This window comes from Leptosomus discolor, chromosome 6 (genome assembly GCF_034619465.1).
Source record: "Leptosomus discolor isolate bLepDis1 chromosome 6, bLepDis1.hap2, whole genome shotgun sequence".
NCBI lineage: Eukaryota > Metazoa > Chordata > Aves > Leptosomiformes > Leptosomidae > Leptosomus > Leptosomus discolor.
The window spans coordinates 58,480,113-58,505,043 of record NC_141396.1 but is presented as its reverse complement, the minus strand read 5'-3'; the positions used below and the strand labels follow the sequence as shown (position 1 = coordinate 58,505,043).

General features: G+C 40.3%; 1 protein-coding gene across 1 annotated transcript in view; it reads left to right on the top strand.

The window, feature by feature from the left end:
* DPP6 (dipeptidyl peptidase like 6) overlaps nucleotides 1-24,931 on the top strand; it is a 408,745-nt gene that overhangs the window by 366,852 nt on the left and 16,962 nt on the right. The window contains exons 13-17 of the mRNA XM_086467441.1: nucleotides 1,145-1,252; nucleotides 1,843-1,934; nucleotides 3,516-3,563; nucleotides 5,688-5,806; nucleotides 24,739-24,786. Coding sequence (XP_086323567.1) covers nucleotides 1,145-1,252; nucleotides 1,843-1,934; nucleotides 3,516-3,563; nucleotides 5,688-5,806; nucleotides 24,739-24,786 — 415 coding nt within the window. The remainder of the gene's footprint in view (nucleotides 1-1,144; nucleotides 1,253-1,842; nucleotides 1,935-3,515; nucleotides 3,564-5,687; nucleotides 5,807-24,738; nucleotides 24,787-24,931) is intronic.

Genomic DNA, 24,931 nt, shown 5'->3' with positions numbered 1-24,931 from the left:
TATGAGAAATAAAAATGTTTATTTCTTTGCTGTAGGTGTTTGCATTAGCCATAAGTCTGCCTGTACAACCAAGTTCTTGCTGATTCAATGTGGTATCTTGACATGTGCCAAGCAGAAAGCCAGGGTGTTTGATTAACACTGAACGAAAGAAGGACCCAGAAGAGGCTAAGAAACAGTTTCCCTGTTGACTGCCTTTGAAGAAGAAGGATCCACGAAACTCAGCCAGGGAAGGCAGGGCTCAGCCAGTCCCCAAAAAAGCCTGTTGTCACAGGAGAGGTTCAGCAGAAGTTCAGCTCTTGTTTTAGTCCCAACTATTCAAGATTCTGAGTGGAGAAGCTTCAGCTAGCCAGTTCCCTTGATACAGCGCTACTGTGTCACACCATATGGACCATCCTTCTGCTTGCCCTTGTAATCTGTTGTTCAACCATTTCCTGCAGTGTAGACTTCCCATGTGCCTTGGGGTGCCTGTACAAAAAGAAGACAAGGATTCTTCCAGAAAATGCTTGCTTGCCATGTGTGTGTTTTATTTCCTTCTGCTGAGTCTCTTCTATCTCTGGTTGAAAGTTCTAGTCACCCAATAAAAGTCAATCATCACGTTCACCTGGGAGCTCTGTGTCAAAGACAGTTTTGCAAGATATCCTCCCCTTTGTAAATAATTCAGTGAAATAAGCATTTGTAAGAGAGTAGGAAAAGACAGCAGTTAGATGCTGTTAGTTGTGTTTCCTTGAGGACAGGAATAGATCAGATCTTCCAGCAGAGTAAACAGGGTTTGTCATACTTGTGCCAGCGAGATTCAAACCATTTCTAAAGGCTTTATTCCAACGGCCCCAAGCAGTCAGCTCTATATGTGTACTTTTTGCTTTGCAAATGGGAATTGACTTTATAGCCAAGGAACTCTCCTTGCCACCTCTCTCCCTGTCTTCCCACAGCTGAAAGGTGTCTGCTTTCCTGAGAGCAAGAAGCAATAATCTTCAAAACTTTCTCCAGTTTTCAGTGAGCTTTTTGTTTGCCTCAGGTTGCTGTTGAAGAGCACTGTCTATTTCACTGTGAATTAATTTCACAGGGTTTTTCAGTGCAAATTTGCTGAGCAATTTTAAATAGAATAAATTAATGGTAATACAACCCTTAAATTTGCCATTTACAGAATGAAGAGCCAATTTTTTCCAAGGACGGTCGGAAGTTTTTCTTTGTCCGTGCCATTCCCCAGGGAGGACGTGGGAAGTTCTACCACATCGCCATGTCATCATCACAGGTGACTCACTCACTGCTGCTGCTTTGGGTCTCACCTGAAGAAGAAAGCAACAAAAAGTAGTATCTGTGCTTTTAGTGGCAGGACTGGAAGGTGCAAATGTAGAATGTGGGTCTTGTGCATAAGAGAAAAGATTCAGTGTTGCTGTATTAGACATAAGATAACATGAATTTCCGTATGAGAGACTTAGAAGAAAAAGGTCAACCAACTGCCTCTTTCCAAACAATATCATTGTTTTGTTTTGGTTTTCTAACGCCTTCTTGGTTGTATGTAAATAAGTAAATCCCTGCACTGCCATAAAGGATTAATCAGAAGCTCGTAGGCATGCTGGATTAGAGGAAGGGGTTTGAAGCTGTTCTGTGCTGAATTCATCCCATTATCTTCAGTGGAGTTATGGTTAAGATGATTCTGACTCTGTTATTTCTGTGGTGCAGATTCACAGAAATAGCAGGGGGAGGGGTGGAAATTACAGATGCGTGGTTTACTTTTAATAGGCAGTGGAGTCAAAAGAGCTGCTTTTTTCAGAAGAGAAGCTTTGCTCAGATATTGTCCTTTAAGAATAAAGAAATCTAATTCTCTTTTCTTTCTGGCAGCCCAATAGTAGCAGCGACAACTTACAGTCTATTACATCTGGCGATTGGGATGTGACAAAGATATTGGCATATGATGAAAAGAGGCATAAAATGTAAGTACTTTGGTCTGACAAATCAGTCTTCCTTTGTTTAGCCCTGGACTATAGGGTTAGTTATAATGGTCTTGTATGTGCATCTGAAACGTAAGGAGTTGAAGATAAGAGAGCAGGAGAAGCTGTCTTCATTTTGGCTTAACCTCTCACACCATTACATATGCCTTGTCTTATTTTGATTTTCTCTGTATAGTCCAAACCTCTCTTTCTGACACGAGTAAATACGCTTGTGCAGAGGAGTGATTTCTCCTGCTGCAACTTCTGGTATTAACCTCTGAAGAAAAGAGGACTATTTTCATTGATTGCTTAGCTAGTCAGTTTTAGAAAGAATCCTTTATTGTCCTGCAAAAATATCAATGCATTAGAAAAAATGTATTTAGTTAGAATACCAAAAGAAAAAAACTCTCTTCACTCTTGCCCTTTATGCTTGTAAAAATAACTTCTGTAAATGTTTACTTTTTAAAATACATTTCAAGAAGTTACGTAAGAAGATGTTTGGAAGGCTTTCTGGAATCAAATGCCATACAGATTCCTTTCCAGGCAAAGTTTCAGGTGGATACAAGGCTCTCACCTCTCAGTTTCTTAAGGTCACTGAACAGTGAAGTAAAAAGTCTCTGGAATATGTTAAACTTTGAATGATCATTAAGATCACGATGCTCATCCAAGGTTTTGAATGCCCTCAATTACCAATAACTTCAGTATGATATAAGGGTCTTCAGCACTTGTCAGAGCTAAGAACCAAACAGGCACCAAAGTCTTATTTGCATTTTAACTGGCCAGTCAACAGAAAATACCATGTACAATTTGTGCAGTCAAAAGGTACATCTAGGCAAGTGCAGCTTATTGAAAGCAGATCGGCAGGGCTGAATAACCTGCCTGACATGTTACTGACGCCATGGATGCTACATTTGCTGCTGTCCTTATTCACATGAAATACATCTAGGGAATCAATCTGGATCCTGCACGTTGGACCCAGGTTAGCCACCTCCAGCAGCACCTCTCTGTTACCTTCAGAAGCTGTCACCGCACAACAGGGCTTTTGCTCTTTAGCCAGAAAATGAGTTCACCCCAGTCTCAGCACAAAACAAGGGCAATGAAGTATTCTGCAGCCTCATACTCTGTTTTCCCTGAATGTCCAACTCCCTTTTTTAAAAAGGACGTTTTCGTGGGTTTCGCGTCAGACCCCAGTCAGCTGTCTATTTGGGCAAAGAATAAAAAGTGGTCAGAGAAGTAAAAACTGGTTCTAGAGAAAAAAGAGAAAGGTATTTAAAGGAAATTCTGAGCCATAAATCTTGAGGTAAAAATGTAAAGGTCTTTCATTGATCCTTTTTGATCCACTGACATGACCAGTCTAGGACCCAAACAATTCCATACCTGTTTTAACTACGGTGCAGCCTACAACGTACTTGCTTGAGCCTCTGCAGTGATGTGTCCCTCTCTATGTTCTTCTAATTCAGTTTCAACTTTCCTTGCCTTTAAAGGATCAGGAAGATGGCGATGAGAATGAAGCTGTTCTTATATGGGATACTTGTAAACACCCTTCTAATGATACACTTGCCTTTTGGTTTTTTTTTTCCTCAGTTATTTCCACAGCACAGAGGATTTGCCAAGAAGGCGACATTTATACAGGTATGTGCTTTACTAACTTCACATACAGAATTTCCCATTTTTTTAATCTTACATTAATCGTTACATAAGCGATTGCAATAGAAACAGTATCTTATGTGTTTGTCTTTAATGGCACTGCAGGATCTTGCAGTGCGTCACTGGAACAGACAGAACAGCGTAACAATAGTGAATAAAATGCTTGACATTTGGAAATGTTTTACATTTAGCAATTTTCTCATTTTATTGCAAATTTTAAATTGGTCTCAAGATTGATAAACTGTCACAAAACTTTCCAACAGAACTGCTTAACACTTGAAAGAATTCAGAATTACATAAACTAAAGGTATAAACTGGTTTTCTACTTCCAGACAGCAGTTTTCATGGAAATTTGATAGCACCTCACCTCTTCATGAAATTGAAAGGAAATAACAATATGTTATGTTTGCAAATGTTTTTGTGCAATCCAGATGACTTTACTACCCTCCGTAACTGTACGATGAGTAGAAGGCTGGTTTATAGTAAGCTATTGGTAGTGGAGCTATTGCAAAGTGTTGAGGGAGCAGATTACAAAGGGGAGGGAACCCAGACTTTTAAATAATTGGTTTGGAATCATTAATCCATTTGCCCTGTCTTTCTTCTCAGTCACCCTGCTGTCATCTCAGCATCTGCAATGAAGGGCCAGAGCTGGTGATAACATCAGTTGATAAGGGACAGTCAGTATGTTTTCCTTCCCTAACATGATGTCATACCTTTTTCCCTCAGTGGGAAGGAAGCGAGAGCGAAGTAAATTACTTGTAGCTGAATCATTTTTTCCTTTTGAGAGCTCTGTGCCTGTTCACTGCACTTCATAGTTTTTTGAGAGTAGCTCAGCTCAGTGTTTATTTTTTTGAAGAAAAAAGGATCAAAATTATATTGACCCTTCATTTCTATTGAAATGGGAAGAACATCTCATTTTAAAAGCTGAGTCCAGGCACAGATGCTCAAGAACTGCTGGCATGAGCCACAGTGCTTCCCACTCCTCTATCATCTTGGCATGCAGCTCACCCTGGTGCCTCATTAACCTCACCTCCCCACATAGGCAACAGGGAAAGAGATGCCCAAAATGTCAACGTCCTTGACCTTATACAGTAGTCTTGGCCTCACTTCAGGTGTCTGATTTCCTGCGCTGGGTAGTTTGACTGTCTCTTGTCCCAGCCCAAGGGTGTCAGCTCAGCAGCAACCTTGGCATGTGTTCATTGACGGAGCTCCACTGGAGCTCTGACAGCTTATATCAGATGAAGACCTGTTTGAGTTTCTTTTCTTTTTTGAGCCTGATTTAGTAGCTTTGAACAGGATTTAAGTCAGAGACATGATCTGAGCCTAAACAAGAACGCAAGAGCTACTAGGTTCAGTTTCTGTGGCCCTAAACACGTTGCTCAGCCTCCCCTCTATCTACCTTGAAATGGTAGAAAAAACACTCGTCTGCTTTACAGTAATATTGGGAAGATCTATTAGTTAATATTCTTGAATTTTCAAATTTCGAACTGCTATAGCAGTGCCAAATGTTATTTATTAATCTTTGCTAATAATCTGCAATTCATTCTTCAACATATAGTACACTCAAAAATCACTTCTGAGCATATGGACGGGCCACATTGCCTTCTTCAAAAACAGATCCCTAAATACAATCTTTCCTTTCTATTTGGAGCAACTATTTAAGCCCTAAAAAAAGGGCTTTGGCCTCTGAGGCAGCTACCAGCAAATCAGACCAGTGAGGCAACCAGTAAGACACTTAAAGAAAGCAATTCCAGCTCTTTATTGTCTAAGTAGGTGTAGAAATACTGCTCCATTGTTTTGTGCCTTCGTTCACCGAATTATGACTTCCTCTTGTGCAATTGCAACCATCATTTTCTCTTAAAAACTATACCTTCCTTCATAACCACCTGGCCTTGCAAAATAAAATATCAGTATGCTTTTATATATTCTCTATTTAGGGGAAAAAAAAATCCTACTATTTAAACTCAGCAAATGGAAATGCTTTGTCTCTTATAATGTAGGATGCATTATATTTATGTTCTTGTTCTACAGCACAATAAGGTTCAAGTAATGTTGCTTCCAGATAACATTTGCTCAGTGACCTTCATGGAGTTGTATTAACTTTTTCAGCGCAAGCACAAATGGAAACTTCAACAGGCGGTGTCTGTCTTGTGATCTAATTGAAAACTGTACTTACTTCAGCGCATCCTTCAGTCACAATCTGCAGTACTTCCTACTGACATGTGAAGGTATGTTGGGTTTTGTTATTGCAGTTGTTGTGCCTGAGGGATTTAGAGCCAGCATTGATATCCTCAGATATCCTGTGTACCTGTGGGCAGCTTTTAAAGACTGGCCATACGTATCTGGGTCACTTTGCTTTTAAAGCTTTGCTCTTAACCTTTTTTTTTCTTTTGTGTGTTTTTATTTTTAACTAGAAAGCAGATGTGTGCAACCTTTTTCTGTGCATATCTGACTACTGAAGATAGCCACTCCAAGCATGCTTAAGTTGAAGTAACAGCAACAGGAGAAAACAAAGGTGTATAACAAAGAAAAGTGTATGCTGTCATAGAGCAGCTAAGTACTCTCTCTGATGAACATCAAGAGCCTGTTTGGCGATGCATGGAGTGTCCCCTCTCTGACTGGCAAGTATTCATTGGTGCCAGTAACTGTTTGTGGTGAACACCAAGGACAAAGAAGAAGAATCTGAGATGGCAAAATGGGAAATAACCAGGATAATCAAGATAAAGTGGAAGAGTAGAATGGTTAACATAATGCCAAGCAAAATGTCTGGACATGGACATTTGTAAAAACATATTCTGCCCCAAGGAGGAAAGATAGACTGTGTTTTGGGGGCATTTATAGGTATTCTAAAAAATACCTGGCAATACAGTACAGAGAAATAGCATTAATGGTACAATGGGCTAATTAACTTGACAGACTACCTGTAAATCTCTGAATCTGTAGTTATGGCAGACATATGCAGAGAAGTTTCATTTCCCAAACATTCGGTTCTGCAGTGAATGTTATTATGTTTATGAAGTCTGTCTCTTTAAAAGAAAAACCCTGTGTATTTTTCTTCTTGTTTTCATTTCAAGAAAAGCTGTCAGTAGCTACTAGAGGCAGTGTCCATTTCTTTTGCGCCAAGATAGTTGTTTTACCATAACTAGAAGCATTTGTGAATAACAAGATTAAGATTTCTAAAGGGTCTTATCCAGTTATGAGGTGATATGTTTGGATTACTTGATATCTCATTTTCAAAAACCTGCAGTGGTACCTGAAGAGATTAATGAGGTTTATTAGTGCGTACATTAATCCAAGTACACAGGATAATGATTGTGCATAACAAACTGTGGGCCAGATTCTCACCTGTTATAAACAATCTTCATTATAAGCTCATTAGTTAGATCTGTTTACATCTGATTAATATATCTTTGTCTGAATTTTTATTATACAGGTCTGAATTCTCAAACTGTAATCTCAGTGTAGCACAAATACAGCACTATGGAGCTAATGTCAATGTCTCCATTCAGATACCATTGCAAAATATGTATACATGAGGAAATACAGAGTTCTTGGTAGGATTCCCATTTTCAATTATTTTAAAAAAGTATTGTCCATTACATTTGGTGGAGTTATTCCTTATTTACATAACTGAAGGTGAGAGGTCTGTCAACTTCTTTCAAGCAGTTTACAGGAACAACATTTCTTTTTAGCACTTTTTGTGTAGGATCCATCTAACTTCAGATATCTGCTGTGGGTAAATTTACAGCAGAGACAACTCCCTTTAGTTCCTGTTACAGCTGATGCAAGTCAGTGGAAACATCTGTCGTGGCTGAAATGCAGACTTCTGGATAAAAGTGATCCTTCCGTCAGACTTTGGTCATACAACTAGGGTAGAGCTGTTGTGGTCTGATGGAGAATCACTTGGATCCACTAACAGGAGACTTCCTTTTCCACAGCTCCTCAGGCTAGAGCTTGGCCTTGCCTCACTTTCTCAGGGTATTGTTTTATTGCTCATAAGCAGTCATACTCCGGTATCTTTTTGATTAGCAGGAAATCCTGTTTATTCATATATGCATATAACACATAGATGGAAAAGCTACTTGAATGGGGCTATATCAAGGAGCCCTGTTTATCCTGCAGTTGATCAAGCAGGTAGAGCAGCAGCAGCCCACCAGAGCAGACAAATGTTTGTCTTGCAATGTCTGCTACCCAACAGCTTCTGCCAGGAGTTCCCACTTCTGCTTCCCCCAGAAAATCACAGTTGGAGTCGATGTTAATGACCAGACAGTGGCAGACAGTACCTGTGGCTGTTTGGTGCTTTCTTCTCCACCTACATTGTATAAAAGCACCCAGAGCTCAGGTCTTGCTGTATACTCTGTGCCTGCCTGCGAGAGTGTGTGTTTGTAGCAGTAACTGATGTATGACTTCAGGTCAGACCCATATGTATCGTCGATCATATGCTAAACATAAATGATTTTATGGTGATCAAGCCTGTAATAATTAAAAAAATTAGCTGTCCACAAGACAAATGCATGGGCAAATATTTATGGCTTGAAAGCAGTTTCTGTACTGACAGTTAGAGACTAACCTCCACCATACCTCAGTTTCACTCTGTCCCTTCTAGTAACTTGCTTTGTGACCTTCAGTTGCAAACTTTGCTGAGTTCAGAGACACAGACACCGCTGTGGCTCAGCTTAGCTTCTCTAAAATGGATGGGAAGGTTTGTAAGATTTGATTCAGCAACCAGTGCTTAATGATACTTAAATGAAGGGTAAGGGAAAGGGAAAACATATGTCTTTAAGAAACAAACAAATAAGAAAAGTCTGGTATTGCTCATTTGATCCAAAAGGTCAAGAGTTGGAAGTTTTCTACTCACTGCTTTGGTACCTTAGAGGCAACATATAATTGTCTTAAAGGTTTTTTTGCTGTCCTGCAGAGTATGCTTAACAGCAGTGCTACCTGGCACAGACTGAAATGAGAGAAGCATCATGCTATAATAAAAGGTAACCTCTCTTTCAAGAGGACAATGTAATGCTTACTGTCAGGAGGCAACATTTATTGCAGTCACTCAGTCCCAGAAGGCTAGTTACCTTATTTTTCATCTAATTTTATATACTCATGATTGAATTACTGTAGCAGGATCTAAGGAAACATGATGCTTTGCAGACTGCTGTTAGATTGTCTCCTCTAGACACTGTCGAAAAAGCAATATGTGCTGGAGCAAGGTCACTCCTATTGTCATTTTCATCATAAAATATGGGCTTATACTTCTGTCTCCTCTCATAAACCAGCACAGGCACTGCCACTGATTCCCTCTAAGGTAAACAGAAAGAAGACCTGGATGGAAGGGTTTTGCTACTTTATACAGAAATTTATTTGAGGATGAGGTTTTCTCATCTGGAATGGGATGTAAATTTCAATTGCATAGCGAAAAGTGTAAGAAATTACTAGTTTTGGCTGTGGAAAGCAATTTATTCCTGTTTCTTTAGTGGGGCTCAGACATGTACAGGGCAAGGCTGAATGACACTGAGGCAGTGAAGCACTAAAGACCGTTTTTCAGTGATAGCTCCTTCTCTTCTGAAGGATGAAGCCTTGTCAGCGACTACCACTGTAGTTAGCTGTGTCGTGTTTTTAGCATTTCCATTTTAAATAGATGCACCTTGTTTTCAATGAGTCCTTCCCTTGCTCCCCAGTGTAACCTGCCAGCACTATTGAAACTTGAGTCCTAATGAGGTTGTTCATGGGGGAAGAAAGGATGTGCAACCCTTTCTGTTGGAGGCTGATTTGTACTCTGACACTCTGTGTAGCAGGTTTGGTTGCAGTGTCTTCACTCTCATAAAAAGTCTGTGAAGTCACTGAGACTTTTGTTTAAACATAGAAACAGCAATCCTGGAGTTCAAGTCCCTACTATTGCAGACAGTGGCATCATAGTATCCTTTACATTAGTTGATCGGTCTCCATCTGACCTCAGCTGTAAGCTGATCTTGGCCAGCTTGATGTACTTGGGGATGTGTGAGGTTCCTCACAAAGGGTTAATGCCTTCTAGCTCTGAGACAAGAGGAATAGTGAGGAAGACATCTGGCACATGCGTACGTTAATGCAATTAATGCCATTTAATACATGATGAAAATGATGGGGTGGTGGGTGTGTTGTTCATGGAATGCCTACCAGCCTGCTAATTAAAATTCTCTGTAATCATGCATTATCAGGAAGGGATTAATCATTTTTAGGGATGACACAAAGAAAATTGGTAGTTACACAGAGGGGAGAGGACTGTAATAAGAGCTAAGAGAAAACTATTGTCTCATGCTTGGCATGGTTGCTAGTGATAGAGAAGTGCCTTTGCCACTGCCCTATGTCTTATTCTTTCATTCATTGACCAATGTGCGAAAAATCAGCTTTCACTTTGAGAAGAGACAACAGTGTAACAGAACAGGGAACACTACCTTCTTATCTAGGTCTCAAGTCCTTCCCCCTTTTCTAGAAACAGTAAGATTGTTTTGATTCAAAACACCATAAAATCACTATAGTTTATCCTAGCTCTTTGAAGATTATCTCTGCTGGAACCCATGTTTCTAGCTGACTGGTAGTCTTTACTGTCAGTATTGTGGAGGTCAAATAACAATATAAAGCTGTCTCTCTCTTATGAGAGAGGAAAATAGGCATTTCTAACAAAAGTGTTAGAGTATTATCACCTGGTTTGGATGTCCTCTCTAGCACTGCGGTTATCAGAAACTTAGCGTAGATGCTGTAGATCAGTAACCACAGGTAACAGGAATGAACTCATTTCTGTCTTTCCTAGCAGGCAATTGTGTAGCTGTAGAGCCAAATGATATGTTGTAACTGAGCTGCGCTTGATAAAATACCTAAAGAACCAAAAGGAAAGGGATTTATCTGAGTATACGTCTGCTTTTCCCCAGGTATGTCCTCTGAGCCAGTGGCCTCAATGACAACATCTCTGTAACTACACTCCTCACCCCACAGTGCTGAAGGAAGCCTATAGGCCTGGGAAATCTTTAAAAATAGGATTTATAGCTCTTAGGTTCTGCCAGATAAAATCCCATTCAGTACCATAAATAGAGAACGAGTGGTGCAAAAGCACAGAGTAGGAAAACTTTGCAATTTAAGAATCTTCTTTGACAGTGATTCATACTAATGATGAAGCAACACAACCAAATTAGTGATAATCTGAGTCAAGTTCCTCATACCATTGTCCATGTCATTCATTCTGTCTGTGTATTTATGAGTTTTAAAGACAAGGGCTGCAAGTTTATTCTTTATAGATGCAGCATGTAGCTATAAACTTCTCAGCTCCTTAAACTGTTTCATGAGAATTTAATTATCTTCTTTCCTCCCTTTTGGTGGGATATGGAAACACCATCTGGACGTGGGAACACTTAGGAGCTTTACTTGCTGCTTCCACTTATTAGGTTTATTCTGAGCATTAAAAAGTCCTTTTATTGTTCTACATTTGTTTTATTTTCCAGATTTTTGTTGGAGTCAGCAAAGGCCACCAAGTTTCATCAAATCATCTGGCTCTGCTTTGTGGCAGGTTGTCCTGACCTCGCTTTTAATCACATTTTAACACCTCGGAGTCCAGAGCACGTTTTAGCAAGGTTCAGCCTTCCAATATGGAGAGGTCTAAACCCACGTTTTGGAATCATTTTACAAATCTAGGTTTTTCTGCCCTCTGATGTGGTCGCAGCACAAGCTCCTGCCCACACAGATGGTACAAGTCTGAAATACACGGTTACACTTCTTGAGGATACCATGTACGCAGAAATTTTTAGTGTAGGTGAGTCTAAGTTACAAAAGGCATTATGTGAAATCATTAATTTATAATGAGGGCTGCTTTAGAATGCATCAGCTCAGCATTTATGCTTGTTGGGACCAGGATTCAAAACAGGGCTCATGTCCTTGATCAGTGAAAACTTTCTAAACCTGCTTAGTGACTGCTAACTAGCGGGTCTCCTGCTTCCTTTTAATGATGTGGCAGGACTTTTTACTAAAAACCACTAGCCAGCACTCCTGTGCAAAAGAACTTTTAGAGGAGGCTGGAGGTGGTTGGAACAGTGGGAAGACTGGGTCATTAATGCTGCCTAATGTGCTGCATAGCCCAGTGCTGTACAGCATGAGATAAGCTCAGCCAACAGCCGGGTGGGTGGGAACATCCTTTGAAAAACCAGCATCCAGCATTGGCATAGTTCAGCTCAAGGATTTAAAACCCATGATTTTTTTTTTTTTTTTAAATGTGAGTAAACATGAAATTCTAAGCATTGATTCTGGTATTATGGCTATACTTCGATGCCATTGCTGCATAAAGACTTTGTCTTTTTTGAGGATATATATATTTTGGAAAATCTCCTAGTATTTTATTCTCTCATGGGATTGCCAGCTGATTTGGATAGGCTTCAATGCATTCCAAAGAAAAGTTAAATTAAAACAAATAAAGTGCTTGTATTTGTTGATGAATTTCACCATAACAAAGTAACATTTTATTTTGCCAATCCTCTTATGGATTCAGTCAGTTTCTTCTGCACTTTTTATAATGCTGAGTTTGGGGAACTTTTTTCCCTGAAAATCCCATAAAATCCTAGAGATACGAGTTTTAATCAACAAATACCTTCACAAAAATGTACAAGTTCTAGCATATCACTCATGAGAAATTTTTGTCTGTAGTATTCATCACAAAAATACCAGAGGCTTCTACTGCTAGGGACATAACTTTGTGAATAAAAGTGTCTGAATCCTTTCTGCCTCAGTAAAGATCACGACATTTGTTCTTCACCATGAGTGAATCAAATCACATTTTGCTTCAGTTTCTCCATTAATATGAGGGGGCTATGGGATCATCACAGAGACATTATTAGCAGTAATTTGCACATCTATGTCTCTTTGAACAGGAACAGCTTAGTAAATGTCTCAGGATGATTCTATATTGAGATTTATCAGGATACAGGGAAGAGGGAGTAGAAATTTTATAGTTTGTAAAGTAAATACTGCACTAAGTGTTTAATTTGACTTATGGAAAGATGTGTAAAGCCCTTTGCAACCTTTCCCCAGATGATCATTTTCATGCTTTTACCAAGTGGGAAGCAGAGGTACAGCAAGAATTAGTAGTTTGCCTATGGCCACATCTTGAGTCAAGTGTTGTGACCCCCATTTTCTTCCTCATATTGCAAGACAGCACTCGAAGGAAAGCACCATTGGCTGCTGGAAGGGACCAGAAATGTGTCTAGCTCTGTAGCCTGTCTCCATCAGTGGATGGTGCATAATTACCCTCTTCAGGATTTTTGCAATAATGTACCCATCAGGGACATGTCTGCCCAGCTCCTGCAATAAGAGGTTGGTTCATGCCTTCAGGCAGGAGAATAATGAACCTCTTTCTACATCTTTCTCAGTTCCTCCATTTAATCAGACCTTTTAACCTGTGCCATTTGGGCCAGACTTACCATCCCTGGAAAGCAATAGAAAATCTGGAGACAAGGATTTTTTTATACTAACTATGGGCAAGCAGGTGCCAGGAGCCGCGAAGCGATGTGAGATGTCTACCATTCATAAAGCACAAGTTCATAAAGCAACATTTTGCCCACAAAACCTACTTCATTGCTCATGTATTCCATTACGTATCACATAGAAATCTTGCATATCACAGTCTCATTAATAGCATTCCTGGAACCAGATTGTTCCTAGTAGTTGGTATGCTCAGGTAAACATCAGTGCAAGCAATAATGAAAGTGCACAGCTTAGCTCTTCCCTGGATATATTTGGCTATTTATGAACGATAAAACAACTTAATGTTTAGGCAAATATATCTGCAAAAATTAGGTGGATTGCTTTATTTTTTCCCTTTCTATAAAAAAATAGTGATGCTATTTGTATAGTACTGCTAGATTCTCTAAATCCTGAGTTGAATGTGGACACCTACAATACCTATACTTAGAAACAGGTGTTTTTTATAATAGTTGTTTTAATTTGTTGGCCCATATCTAGACATGAAGAGTCCAAAGACATATTTGGTAACTGTGGTCCAGGAAGTCCTAACTAGCTGCAAAGTGCTAGTTAGGAAACATTGGTTTGATTTCTTCCTGTCATAAGCTCCTTTAGAGAACTCAAGCAGGTCTTGTAATTCTGTCTTCCTAGAGGTGGTGTGAAAATAAAATCGATTACTGACTTCAGTGCTCAGATGTGCAGTGACAATGAGGGGCATAGAGGCTCCTAGATGGATAAATTACCAGAGTGATTTTGAAAGAGTCAGTGAATCTTCAATCTGTTCACTGCAGAGAAGCCTTTCTAGCAGAAACCCAACGATTCATATACAGGAGAGCATTCCCGTAACAAAACCAGTATGTGAAATGATTAAATCATACTGGAGTGAAGAGTTAATAAGGCATGGCTGCACACATTTGCTGTTAGCTCACAGCACTGCATGAAGTTTCGTCTCAATAGCAATTCAATAACTAGTCTGTAATTACATCGCAGGCCTTAATAAGTGCAGAGCCAGTCCTCCCAGGTGCTGAATGCTCTTAACTCCCACCAGCCACAGTGGGAGCTGGAGGTACCCAGAGCAGCAGAGGAGCCCCTTGGCATGTTGCAGGATGGGACTCCAGCAAGACCAGCCTCCCGTGACACCATAGCATTGCTCAGTGACTTTAGAGATGGGCAATGGTCTCTTGAACGAGGGATTGAATTTCGAGTTATAGCAGCAGTAAAGTGGTTATGAAAAATGTAATTACCCATTTTGGCTTAAAGCACATCATTATGTATTATATGTTTTTACAGCGCTGTGAGTGCACGAGGAACTGGGAGACCCAGTGCAGCTCTAAGGGGGAATATCACCCGGTGGCTTTTTTTTTTTGGTTTGGAGGGTCCTTAGATGTGTATGTGTGTGCAGTTAGCTCCTTGTGGGTGATACGCAAATATTGATCTTCTAAGAAGGATTTAAGCAGGGAAAAAAATGTTTGCTTGTTAAACGCTACAGGGAAAGTGTTTCATTAGGATTGTTTTCTGTCAATAACACCCAGGTTTAAATGGTTGAAGCGCTTTCTCTTACTCTTGAGAGACAAAGAAGCTGAAGTTCCTATTCAGGCTCTCCAGGTAACCCGTTCACATGTCTTGGGGCATCCTTGGCAGATGTCCGGGGAAAGTTGCTGCTGTGGCTGCAGGTATCTCACTCCAGGGCCTGAAACAAATGTTAAAAGCACAGAGGGGAAATACCTACATTTAATCCCTGCTTAAACTTAGTCACATAGAGAGCCTGCTGCCTGGCAATATTTCTGAAGCATGTGGGTTTAGTGTCAACTAATAATATTATAAAACTACCCATCATGTTAATGGCAAAGCATCTTAGAGAGTCTCCGAAGCACTTCTTAGTGAAATTCAAATAAATGCTTTCTAAGTGCAGCTGGTCCTGCTAAGAGGGCCAGAGCTTGGCAATTCAGGTGACCTCTGGCGAGGACGATAATAAATGATATCATTGAGGTATTCTAAAGAAACTTAATTAGATGCTGAAATAACTACTAGCGCAGGAAAGGAGTTTTATTAACCGAGTCAAGAGCCTATGGATAGAGAAGTGCAATAGGCGTGCCCTGGGTTTAACAAATGTGAAAGGTTGCTCCCCAGGTTTTACTAATGAGGGGTGCACCAGCTGCCACCACACTTCAGTAAAGTGATGTCAATCGCTCTGAAGACCCCAGCCAAGGCTAGGGGCCAGCTTTAAATACTGTCCTTACTGCGGGTGCCATAAGCAGTAGCTCCCAAGTGGTGACTGAAAGAGGCTTCTACCTGCTGGTTTCTACCTGCTGTCCTGACTGATTGTGCATCTCTGTGCCCCACCTCGCCTTGCTGTGAAATGCAATAAGCATAAACATAACCTATAAAGCACCTTATAGTATTTTTCATCAGTATATGTTGGAGGACTGCAGCACTGTACGTCCACAAGGACTAGAAGACATATTAGGTCACTGGGTGACTGTTATCTGTTGTGACCAGAATCATTTCCTATACAAGGATGATTACAAAGGCGCTTGTTTTTTTGTATACCCAGTAGCAGGAGGCTGTAATTAGTGCTTCCAGGCAAACTGTGACCTTTTAGAACTTTTCCTGAGGCTTATGAAGCTTAAATTAGTTTCTGCCGTTTGAAAGCATGCACAGACTTAATCTCTGGGTCCTATTTATATTATAATTACTATATAATTCACATTTGCATTCACTTGACTCCCTTTCTTACTTAACAGCCGAGGTTGGCTCTTGCATCTCGACTCCATTGTGCGCAGTTCATGGGTCAGAAATCCCATGGGTAAAGGCAGGATGGGGTGGGGAAAGCTCATTCTCACTCCCTCACATGCTCTTACGACTTCAAAATAGCAAACTGATGTGAAAAATCCCTTTTGCACAAACAGAAGGTACCACAGGAGCTTTTTCCCCAGGAAAAGAGAGGATACTATTAATGGTTTAGTATTTGAACTAGAACTTCTTTTCTATATGCTGTTAACAACGTAGTTATTAAAGTAGTCTGAGATTAATTAAAATGGTGGCTTTTGTGGATGTTCTGGTTACATTTTATCTTCTTTTAAGTAGACCATTCATTTATGTTATAAAATATTTCACTGTATTGTGATACATCTTTAGTGCAGCATAAAGTACCCGTAAATACTCAGTGACATAGAACAAGTGGGAAAAAAATATGCATGAATATTTAATGATAAATTTAATAGAAAACACCTGTAATTTCCAGTGCAGGGGGAAAAAAAAAAAAAAAAGATTGTGGAATGAAAGTGAAACTTCTATCCCCTTTAAAATTGCCTCATTCTGCAAAGCACTACGTGTTCCTTGCTTTTACATGATTTGATCCTGTTTTCTTTTTGACTCTTGCTTGTAAATGTGAGCTGTCAGGCATTGCCCAGAGGAAGGTGATCTATCATCTGCTTACAGCCAGGGTTCTTGCCATTCAGTCATTCTATACGTATAAAATTTTATCTGAACTCCACTCATAGGAGATAAATGACCATGACAACAGGCTTCCTCTGATGCTTCAAATAATGAAGCTTCACAAATCAGGCAGTGGCCTCCTACATGTTGAGACTAGGGTGCATGTGCATTATTTCCAGCTATGTGAGCGACCTTGGTTGAACTCATTATTCTGCAGTGGATCGTACAGATGTTACCATCCTGCAAGATTTAAAGCTTCCTCTAAGGAAAACTGCTTCTTTCACCTTGTTTGCCAGCTGGACCAGCTGTAAGGTTTATTGCTGGCTTTTGTTTTCTGTTTGCATGATACTTGTTTAGTCCCTTATTAATGCAGTCAGTACATTAAGGATATATTAAAACCTGAGAACTCATGAGAGGAAAACACCTTAATAACCAGACAATGTGAAGCAATGTGATTTATGGTGGGGTTTTTTTAAACAGTTAATATCCAGCATGAGTTATTATTTAACTGGCTAGGATATCATTGTTTTGCTGCAAGAGGATCTTGCTTATGGAGAAGAATCTATTTGTACTAGGCTTTTAATGGAATAAACACAAAATATGCAATGGGGGTTTATTCTGTCAGTGTTAATGAGTTGTCAATGGCGCTGAGAAGACAGTACTTTCTTTCATGCTGCGATTACAAGGAAATATCCTTTTCCCTTTAATATATCAGCAGTATGTTTATTAGAGAAGCTGTGAGGAGTCAGGGACTGCAATGCTCTTCCTCCCCTTCCACAGCTCTACCAGGACGTGACTACACAGTCTCTCCATCACGATTATACTGCCATTTATGATACTTTTTAATCACAAGATCATAGGAAAATCCAGGTTGGAAGGAACCTTAGGAGGTCTCTAGTGCAGCCCCCCTATATTTTAAAAATAGGGACGAATGTTAAATTTTTGCTTTCATCTCTTTTCAAAATTTGCAGAAAGCCTAGATTAAAATGGAATTGAAAGAGGATACATTAATTAGAAATAGCAGGAAATAGAACTGAAATTGGAAAAAGAGAGAGAGTTGGGTATGGGGATTTCTCTGTTCAGATTTGTTCTTCCAACTGCAGATCTGACCCAGCATGCTAGAACAAAATACCTTAGCCTTTCGAGAAGTCAGTGATCCCCACGGGAGCTGGAGTGGTTCCCTCCTGCCTCTAGTACTTACGTCTCCAGGTACACAGTCACGGTGCACTATCAGGTTCAAGAACTCTGCAAGCAAATTCTCCTAACCTGCCTCCTCTTTACAGCTGATCTTATCACTATAATGCATGAATGTACCTGCAACGTTTCTTGAAGGTCATAGGTTTTCCACATTCCTTTTTGGAACCATCCACATGCACTATTGCATTATGGCTTTTGAAAACCTCAGCCAAAGCCTCATGAAAGGAAGAAAATGCTTTCACTCAGCCCACTCAATGTGATACCTCATTGTGTGATATTAATTAAGAAGGAGAGGATGGGGATTAGTGAAAGAATTGTAAGGGAAGGTTAAGTACCAGCTAAATGAAAGAAGGCAGTAGATTATGATGAAGGGAAATATAAGGCTAATTGGAGATCAGCAGCAGGGTTCATTAGGAGCTGGTCTTGGGAATGACCTTACTTAGATTGTTCCCTGGCAGCCTGGAAACCCAAAGTTGAACGCGGCTAATGGAATTTGTTAAGGCCACAAAGCTGATAAGCATCATCAGAAGGCAGAGAGAAATGCTGGAGAAGCTGGATGTCTTGCAGGGCTGGAATGGGAGAAATTAATAGTACAAAGAGCAAAATTAGGCACATGGTGACTCAGGGCAAGAATTTGTCATGTATGCTTGAAGCTCAAGAGTTACGAATGCCTCAGAAGAGCAGAAGGGTGTCTGGGCATGCAATGCTGATCACTGGATGTCTGCAAACTGCCTACTGGCTGTGGTCATGGAAAAGACAAATGCTCTTTTTGGATGGATCAGGCAAACAATTTTCCGTACAACTGGGCAAGTAGCCATTTCACTGTATAAGGACCAGTTAAGATGTCCTCTGCAGCAGGGGTAGAGTCCTGGTCATTTCTGTTCAGGAAGGAGGAACGGAATGTAAAATGCACTTGCGTAAAAGAATAAGAGGAGAAGAAACTTTGTCTTACAAAAGGGAGCTAAAATAATCTAGTTTATCCTACTGGATGAGAGCTTTGGGGACATGTGACTGCTCTAACTAATATGGGAATACTAATGATTAGTAGAAAACAGCTTGTTGGAACAAACCCCAAAAGGTGTAAATTAGAGTGACAGCCAGCATAGCTTCAAGTTAGAAGGCAGCTCCTACCAGAAGAGCAAGACACCAGTAGGAATCACAGCAGTGAAAACAGAGTTATATTTAGAGAGCATTTATCAATATTTTTATAATACACAATTACCTGAAGAAGTAAGGGAGGGTCTTCTCAGACCCGAAGGTCCTGTGTCCTTCTGTGTTTCAGTGACCACAGGGCAGGCAGTGGGATGGAGCTGGTTAGCGTCAGCCCAGCTTCCCACGCTGCTGTTTGTAGGCAGCTCTCAAACTCCTGTGGAATGGACTGAGGACCTGCCCCATGCTTATTCACTTGAGCAACCTTTTGAAGAACTCATCGGACCTATTTTGTGCAGTAGAATTAAGGACAAATCTTTTGCTCGTTTGCCCTCTAGACACTGCTAACTGAAGCCGCCTCAGAACAAGCAGATTTTTTTCTGCTCTGCATAAAGTAAGCATGAAATTTATTACTAGTATCAGACGGGGCAGAAACAAGCAGTGCCATCAGTGTGATTTGTGCAAACCTTCGTGTCACTGGAGAACAAGACAGTATTGATTATTTTACAAGACAAGTTACATTTGAGGAAGTAAAGATTAGATTAAAAAAATGAAATGCCTTGGGGAGGGTGAATAGCAGCACAAATCTGTATGATGTTTATGTCAACAAGGTTGCCAAAGCAAACAGCACGAACATCTGTCTGTAGCATAGACTGGAAAACACTGTAAATGGGAAAATATTTTAGTTGTAAGCAGTGGCTCACCGAACTCCCCATGTCTTTATTTATTAGGCTGATAATATCACCCCAACATATGAACTTTATGCAGCACGTATAAATAATTCATGGATTAGCAAATAAAGAGATCTGGAATCTGTACACAGAGATGGCTGTTGCCAATTATCTCACTTGTGCAGAGCCAGACCTCTCAGCTCCCATTGCTTGCAGCTGCTCTTTTAAATCATTCATCAGCGCTTAAGAGATATGCTAGTGGCACTGGCAGAGAGTATTTGAATTTTCATTGTTTACACACTGTGAATTTAGCTTCTGGTCTGAAATTATCTGCCACATTGAAGCCTTTGAGAATACGGATGAGAAGAATAAGACAATTCCTCTTTTTTGCCTTTTTTAACACTTTTGTAACTTTGATTACCTTTTTTGCAATTTTACTTCATATCCTTTTTATAATAACTGCTTTCATTTTAAAGTTGTAACTGATATAATTCCCTATGCTGTTTAAATCATGAAAACATCAGGAATACTGATGTAGAATATTCTCTTTCAAGTATTACAGAACAAATACCTGGTAAATACTTTGTTCAAAATTGTATGTTTTTCCATTTTTATTCTGGAAATCTATCCTTACCACCTAAATATCTGGAGTTGCTTCTTTCTGATAGTGTTTAAGCAGAACTCTCTTGGAAATCATAGTGAAATGTGCTTAAAAAATTGATGACAAGCCACGGCCAATGCTTTTTCTTGTCAATTACTGAGTGCCGAGTTTCTGTGCACTTTTGGATCACAGCAAGTAGTACTTCCTTGATGATAAATTTGCCTGTGTCATCATAGTGATATGGCTTAATTTACTTCTAGCATGGATAATGATGGTAATGATTTTGAAGCCAAAGGCCTTACGATAAAGCCAGCCTTTTAGGTGTATTAATTGAAAATCTCGTTTCTGTAACTAGAGATTTATTCAGCATTATTAACTGTATATCTGTCCAGTAATGTACAGAGTATGCCTCTACACCCAGAAGTTCTCCTGTCAATAGTTTTAGTCCTTTCTTTTAAGCTATAAATAAAGCAGCAGCGTTAAATCTGCTGTCCAGTTACTGGAGTTAGCTGGTGCAATGCCGGAGGTGAGGAGAGGGGAGCCAGGTGAAGCTGTTCCAGCTGATAGCACTCCAGTGCAGCCCATCCCGCTCCTGCCAGAGGGATGCAGAGAGGGATAACAGGGTTACAGAGCCCATATGGTACCACCCCGTATCCTAAAAATTTTTGGGGAGGTGGCAGAGAGCAGCAGTGCCAGGTCCCACACCTCAGGGCATATCACAGCGCTGCTTGTAAGCACCCCTCTGCAGCCGGGGGAAGAAATCTGACTGCAGCAGCATCCCCTCCTCATGCAGGAAAGTGGCCTGCCTGGATTTTGGGAATGGTCACCCAGGTTATGGAATATGTGCTGGGTCTCTCTTACCTTTTCACGTCGGGGCAAAGCAGCTCAGTATCTGCTTTACTTCTTAAAGTGAAGCACTTTGTGGTTTATTCTGCAAGGAGCATAAGCAAAACCCAGCCTGCACCTGATGCTCATAGGCACTCAGGACCTCTGTAAGCAAGAGGCAGAACATTTGCAAAGTTTCCAAGGGGGACAGGTAGACAGAGGTGCTCATCAGCGCTGATTAAAGAACAGAAGCAGCAGAATGTGCCAGGGCTCAGGAGTCCCAATCAAAGCCCGTTTGGAAGGGCTCTGGAGAGAGGAGACACAGAGCAGAGGATGTCCTCGCTCTGCTTCTGTCAGCTCCCAGCAGTTCATTGAACAAATTAGGTTTCACTCTCAGATCTGCAAATGACAGTGGATGGCATTTACCAGATGGCATGTGTAATGGGACTGTCACACCGTTATAGGTTTAAAAATAAAGTACGGGAGGCAGTTAATGAATATACACTTCCTAATTTCAAGAATTTTGTTCTATCCTGGTCAGGCGTTAGGCACTCGACCTGTGAGTGTTGAAAGACTTCCAATGCATGTGTACTAAAAGACATAGTTCAGCATGTATCTAGGCTGTTTTACTTGAAAAATTAACATTGAAATAAGCAATTTACATAATTCCTGAAAGAAAAGTGATTTTTCTTCTTAATACTTTCAACCCATTCACAAGTGAAATGCATTGTTTAACTGCAATGTCATAATTGGAAATATTTAATATTGAGAGTAGTCTTTCTCACAAACCTGGTGATTCTCTCTATAGATTTCTGTCTTTATCATTTTCCTTATTTGTTGAAAATGAAATTTGAGCAACTCAAAAGCCTGCTTTTTCAAGGATACTGATGCATATTTTAAAATATTTTTATTCAATATTACCTCAAACTTGAGTATCTTTGCATGGGACCTCACTTTAAAATATTAATTGGTGGAGATGGCAGTAAGGTAGTGAGAGACTAGGGAAACACAATATATAGTACATGGAATTTTCTAAACTACATACTGGATTTTTTCTTTATTTATTAGTTTCTCACAGTTTTTCCAGTGCCAACACAAAAAGGAAAAAAAAATAGAAAATAAAAGGATTATATGCATTGTATTTCTTTATTCCTTTCTTTTTGTTAGGCATTTTTGTGTTAATTAAAGGACTGCTCTAGCTCCATTTGAAGTCATTTGGGAGGTTTCCTTTTATTTTCAGTGATGATTTTATCATGCCCATGATGAATTGTTTATTAGGTTTGTTGCTTTCCCAGCAGACTGGCTTCTGGGACTGCAGGGAAAAAGCAGGGCAGATTTATAAATAAATACGGTCAGCATATCAATGTATATTGGTAGTAGAAAGGTAAATTCAGCTAAATCCCAGTGTGTAAAACAGTTTTCCTCTGTGCATTATTCTCACTTAGATGCATTCTAAGGAAACAGTACAAACAAAGGAATAGGATTGTTAGCAAAGAAAATTCTCAGTTACTAGGAAACAAAAGTCTGACTGCCGTATCAGTCAGCTTAATTATAAATAAAACATTTTTCTGCTTTGTAGGTAAGGTCTACATTAAACACACTGGGATTAACATTAAATGCAATGGGATGTTGTTTCTTGGCAGCACGGGGAAAACCATTGACACAATGACACCACCCTAAAGTCTTTCTTTCTCTCAGGAACTTATTTCACTTACCAAACCCGTATGGATGGCTTACAGTAACCCCTTTTTGTTGCCATTTGTGTGCACACTGTCAGTTACAGCATTTCAGGGGCTTTTTCTCAGGCAGCTCTACACAAATTGCTGGTGCACATGACTGGTGATCAGGCAGGATTTGCTTGTAGGTTTAAAGACTGAAGATGTCTTAAAGGGGCATGAATCTCAATGAATATCAAGTCTCTTTAAGCTGTCTTAATTTTGAAACTTAAAAAACGTTGGGTTTTTTGATACTTGATGTAGTTCGATGGCAGGTTTGCCCTGCAAGCCAGCAGTGTGCCACCAGAGCTCAAGAAAGTAGGAAACATGGTTTCTAACAACCTTTCCTCTATGGGTCTTTTGCACAGATGGTTCCAAATTTTGCCATCCCAGAAGCTGCACACACTCATCGCATAGTAAGTTTGAACTGGAAGTACAGCATATACAAAAGAGAAGTCCTGCCATAAAGGCTGGTGTTGCTGCACCTCGAATACTGTGTTCGGTTTTGGGCCCCTCACTGCAAGAAAGACGTTGAGGTGCTGGAGTGTGTCCAGAGAAGGGCAGCGAAGCTGGTGAAGGGTCTGGAGAACAGGTCTGGTGAGGAGCGGCTGAGGGAAGCGGGGTTGTTCAGTCTGGGGAAGAGGCGGCTGAGGGGAGACCTTATCGCTCTCTACAGCTACCTGAGAGGAGGTTGCAGTGAGGTGGGGATCAGTCTTTTCTTCCAAGTAACAAGCAATAGGACAAGAGGAAATGGCCTTAAGTTGCACCAGGGGAGGTTTAGATTGGACATTAGGAAGAAATTCTTCACCAGAAGGGTTGTTAAGAATTGGAACAGGCTGCCTGGGGAAGTGGTTGAGTCACCATTCCTGGAGGTGTTTAAAAGACGTGTAGACGTGGCACTTAGGGACATGGTTTAGTGGAGGACTCAATGATCTTGAGGATCTTTTCCAACCTAAACAGTTCTATGGGTCTATGATTCTATGATCTATGATCTGCACCCACACACAGCGTGGGAGCCCTCTGGCCCTACTGTTGGGATCTTTGCTGGGCATATGGATGATCTTTCCCCAGCGGCTCATGCTTGCTGCTGCTGCATCATAGTACCTTATGGGGAAAGAGAAGTAAGATAACCTCTGTCTCTGAGATGAAGAATTAACCATTTCATCATTGCAGTGCTTCTCCCACCTTCCTGAGCAGTAATTGTCAAACTCATTGGAAAAGCTGCAAACAGGGATGGTAATAACATACGAGTGGCTGTACTGGATCAGACTGAAGCTCATCTTGGCCCAGTGTCCTGTCTCCAAGAGCAGTCCGCAGATGATAATTGAAAAGCAGAGAGAAAGAAGCTGACAACTACAAAATGAACCTCATCTCATGTACCATCCCATTTTTCTATCAGCCACTTGGTGACTTTCTGAACAAGAAATTGAATCCAGACCACTGTGCTAAGGACTATGGCATCCTACCGTGTCCTGTGCTGAAGACTATAGCATCCTGTGGTAAAGACTGTAGCATCCTATGGCAATGAATTCTGTAGTTCACTCGTGTGCATTGCATAGTAATGGTAATCCTCTTTGTATAATACTGACTGATTTCAATACCCAAATGCTGCACTTTTAAGACAGCATATGTGGTCTTTAGTGTAAGAGCCAAACTGGTGTTTAATTCATTTAAAAAAAAAAAAAAACAATAATGAACCACAAAACCAAAACATTTTCAAAACAGCAACAGTTATCCATAGCATATGAAATGTAAATGCTTTATGCTGTGATGTTTGGGTGTCATTAGAATAATTTTAAAAGCAAGTGATTTAATTGTGTTTGTGCTAATTTTAATGTTTACAAATTAGGGAAAGATGCATTTAGTGGTCTGTTGGGAAAGGGCTTTGAAACCTCACATGTCTTCAAGTCTACAGTACTGTCATTTATTCATAGACTCTTTCTAATACCAGGGTGATTTGCTTTTTAGATTACTCTTGCATGGAAAGCGAGTCTCAGGAGTCTTCAGCTCTGTGGAATTCAAAACCAGGTTCATGTGCATCTGTGTATGCTTTGATAGATATTTAACCAAGTTCTTTTCTTCTTTTCAAGGTCCCCGAGTCCCGATGGTGACTGTTCACAACACAACTGACGCACAGAGTAAGAATGGGCTTGAGCCTTGCAATTCTTCAGAGAAAAGTAGCCAGGCAGGACACGGAGATGTAGCTCCTCTTTGGTAAACTTAGACTAGCAGAGAGCCCAGATTCTGCCTAAATGCAAGTCTTTCTGCAAGTCGGAGGGACTT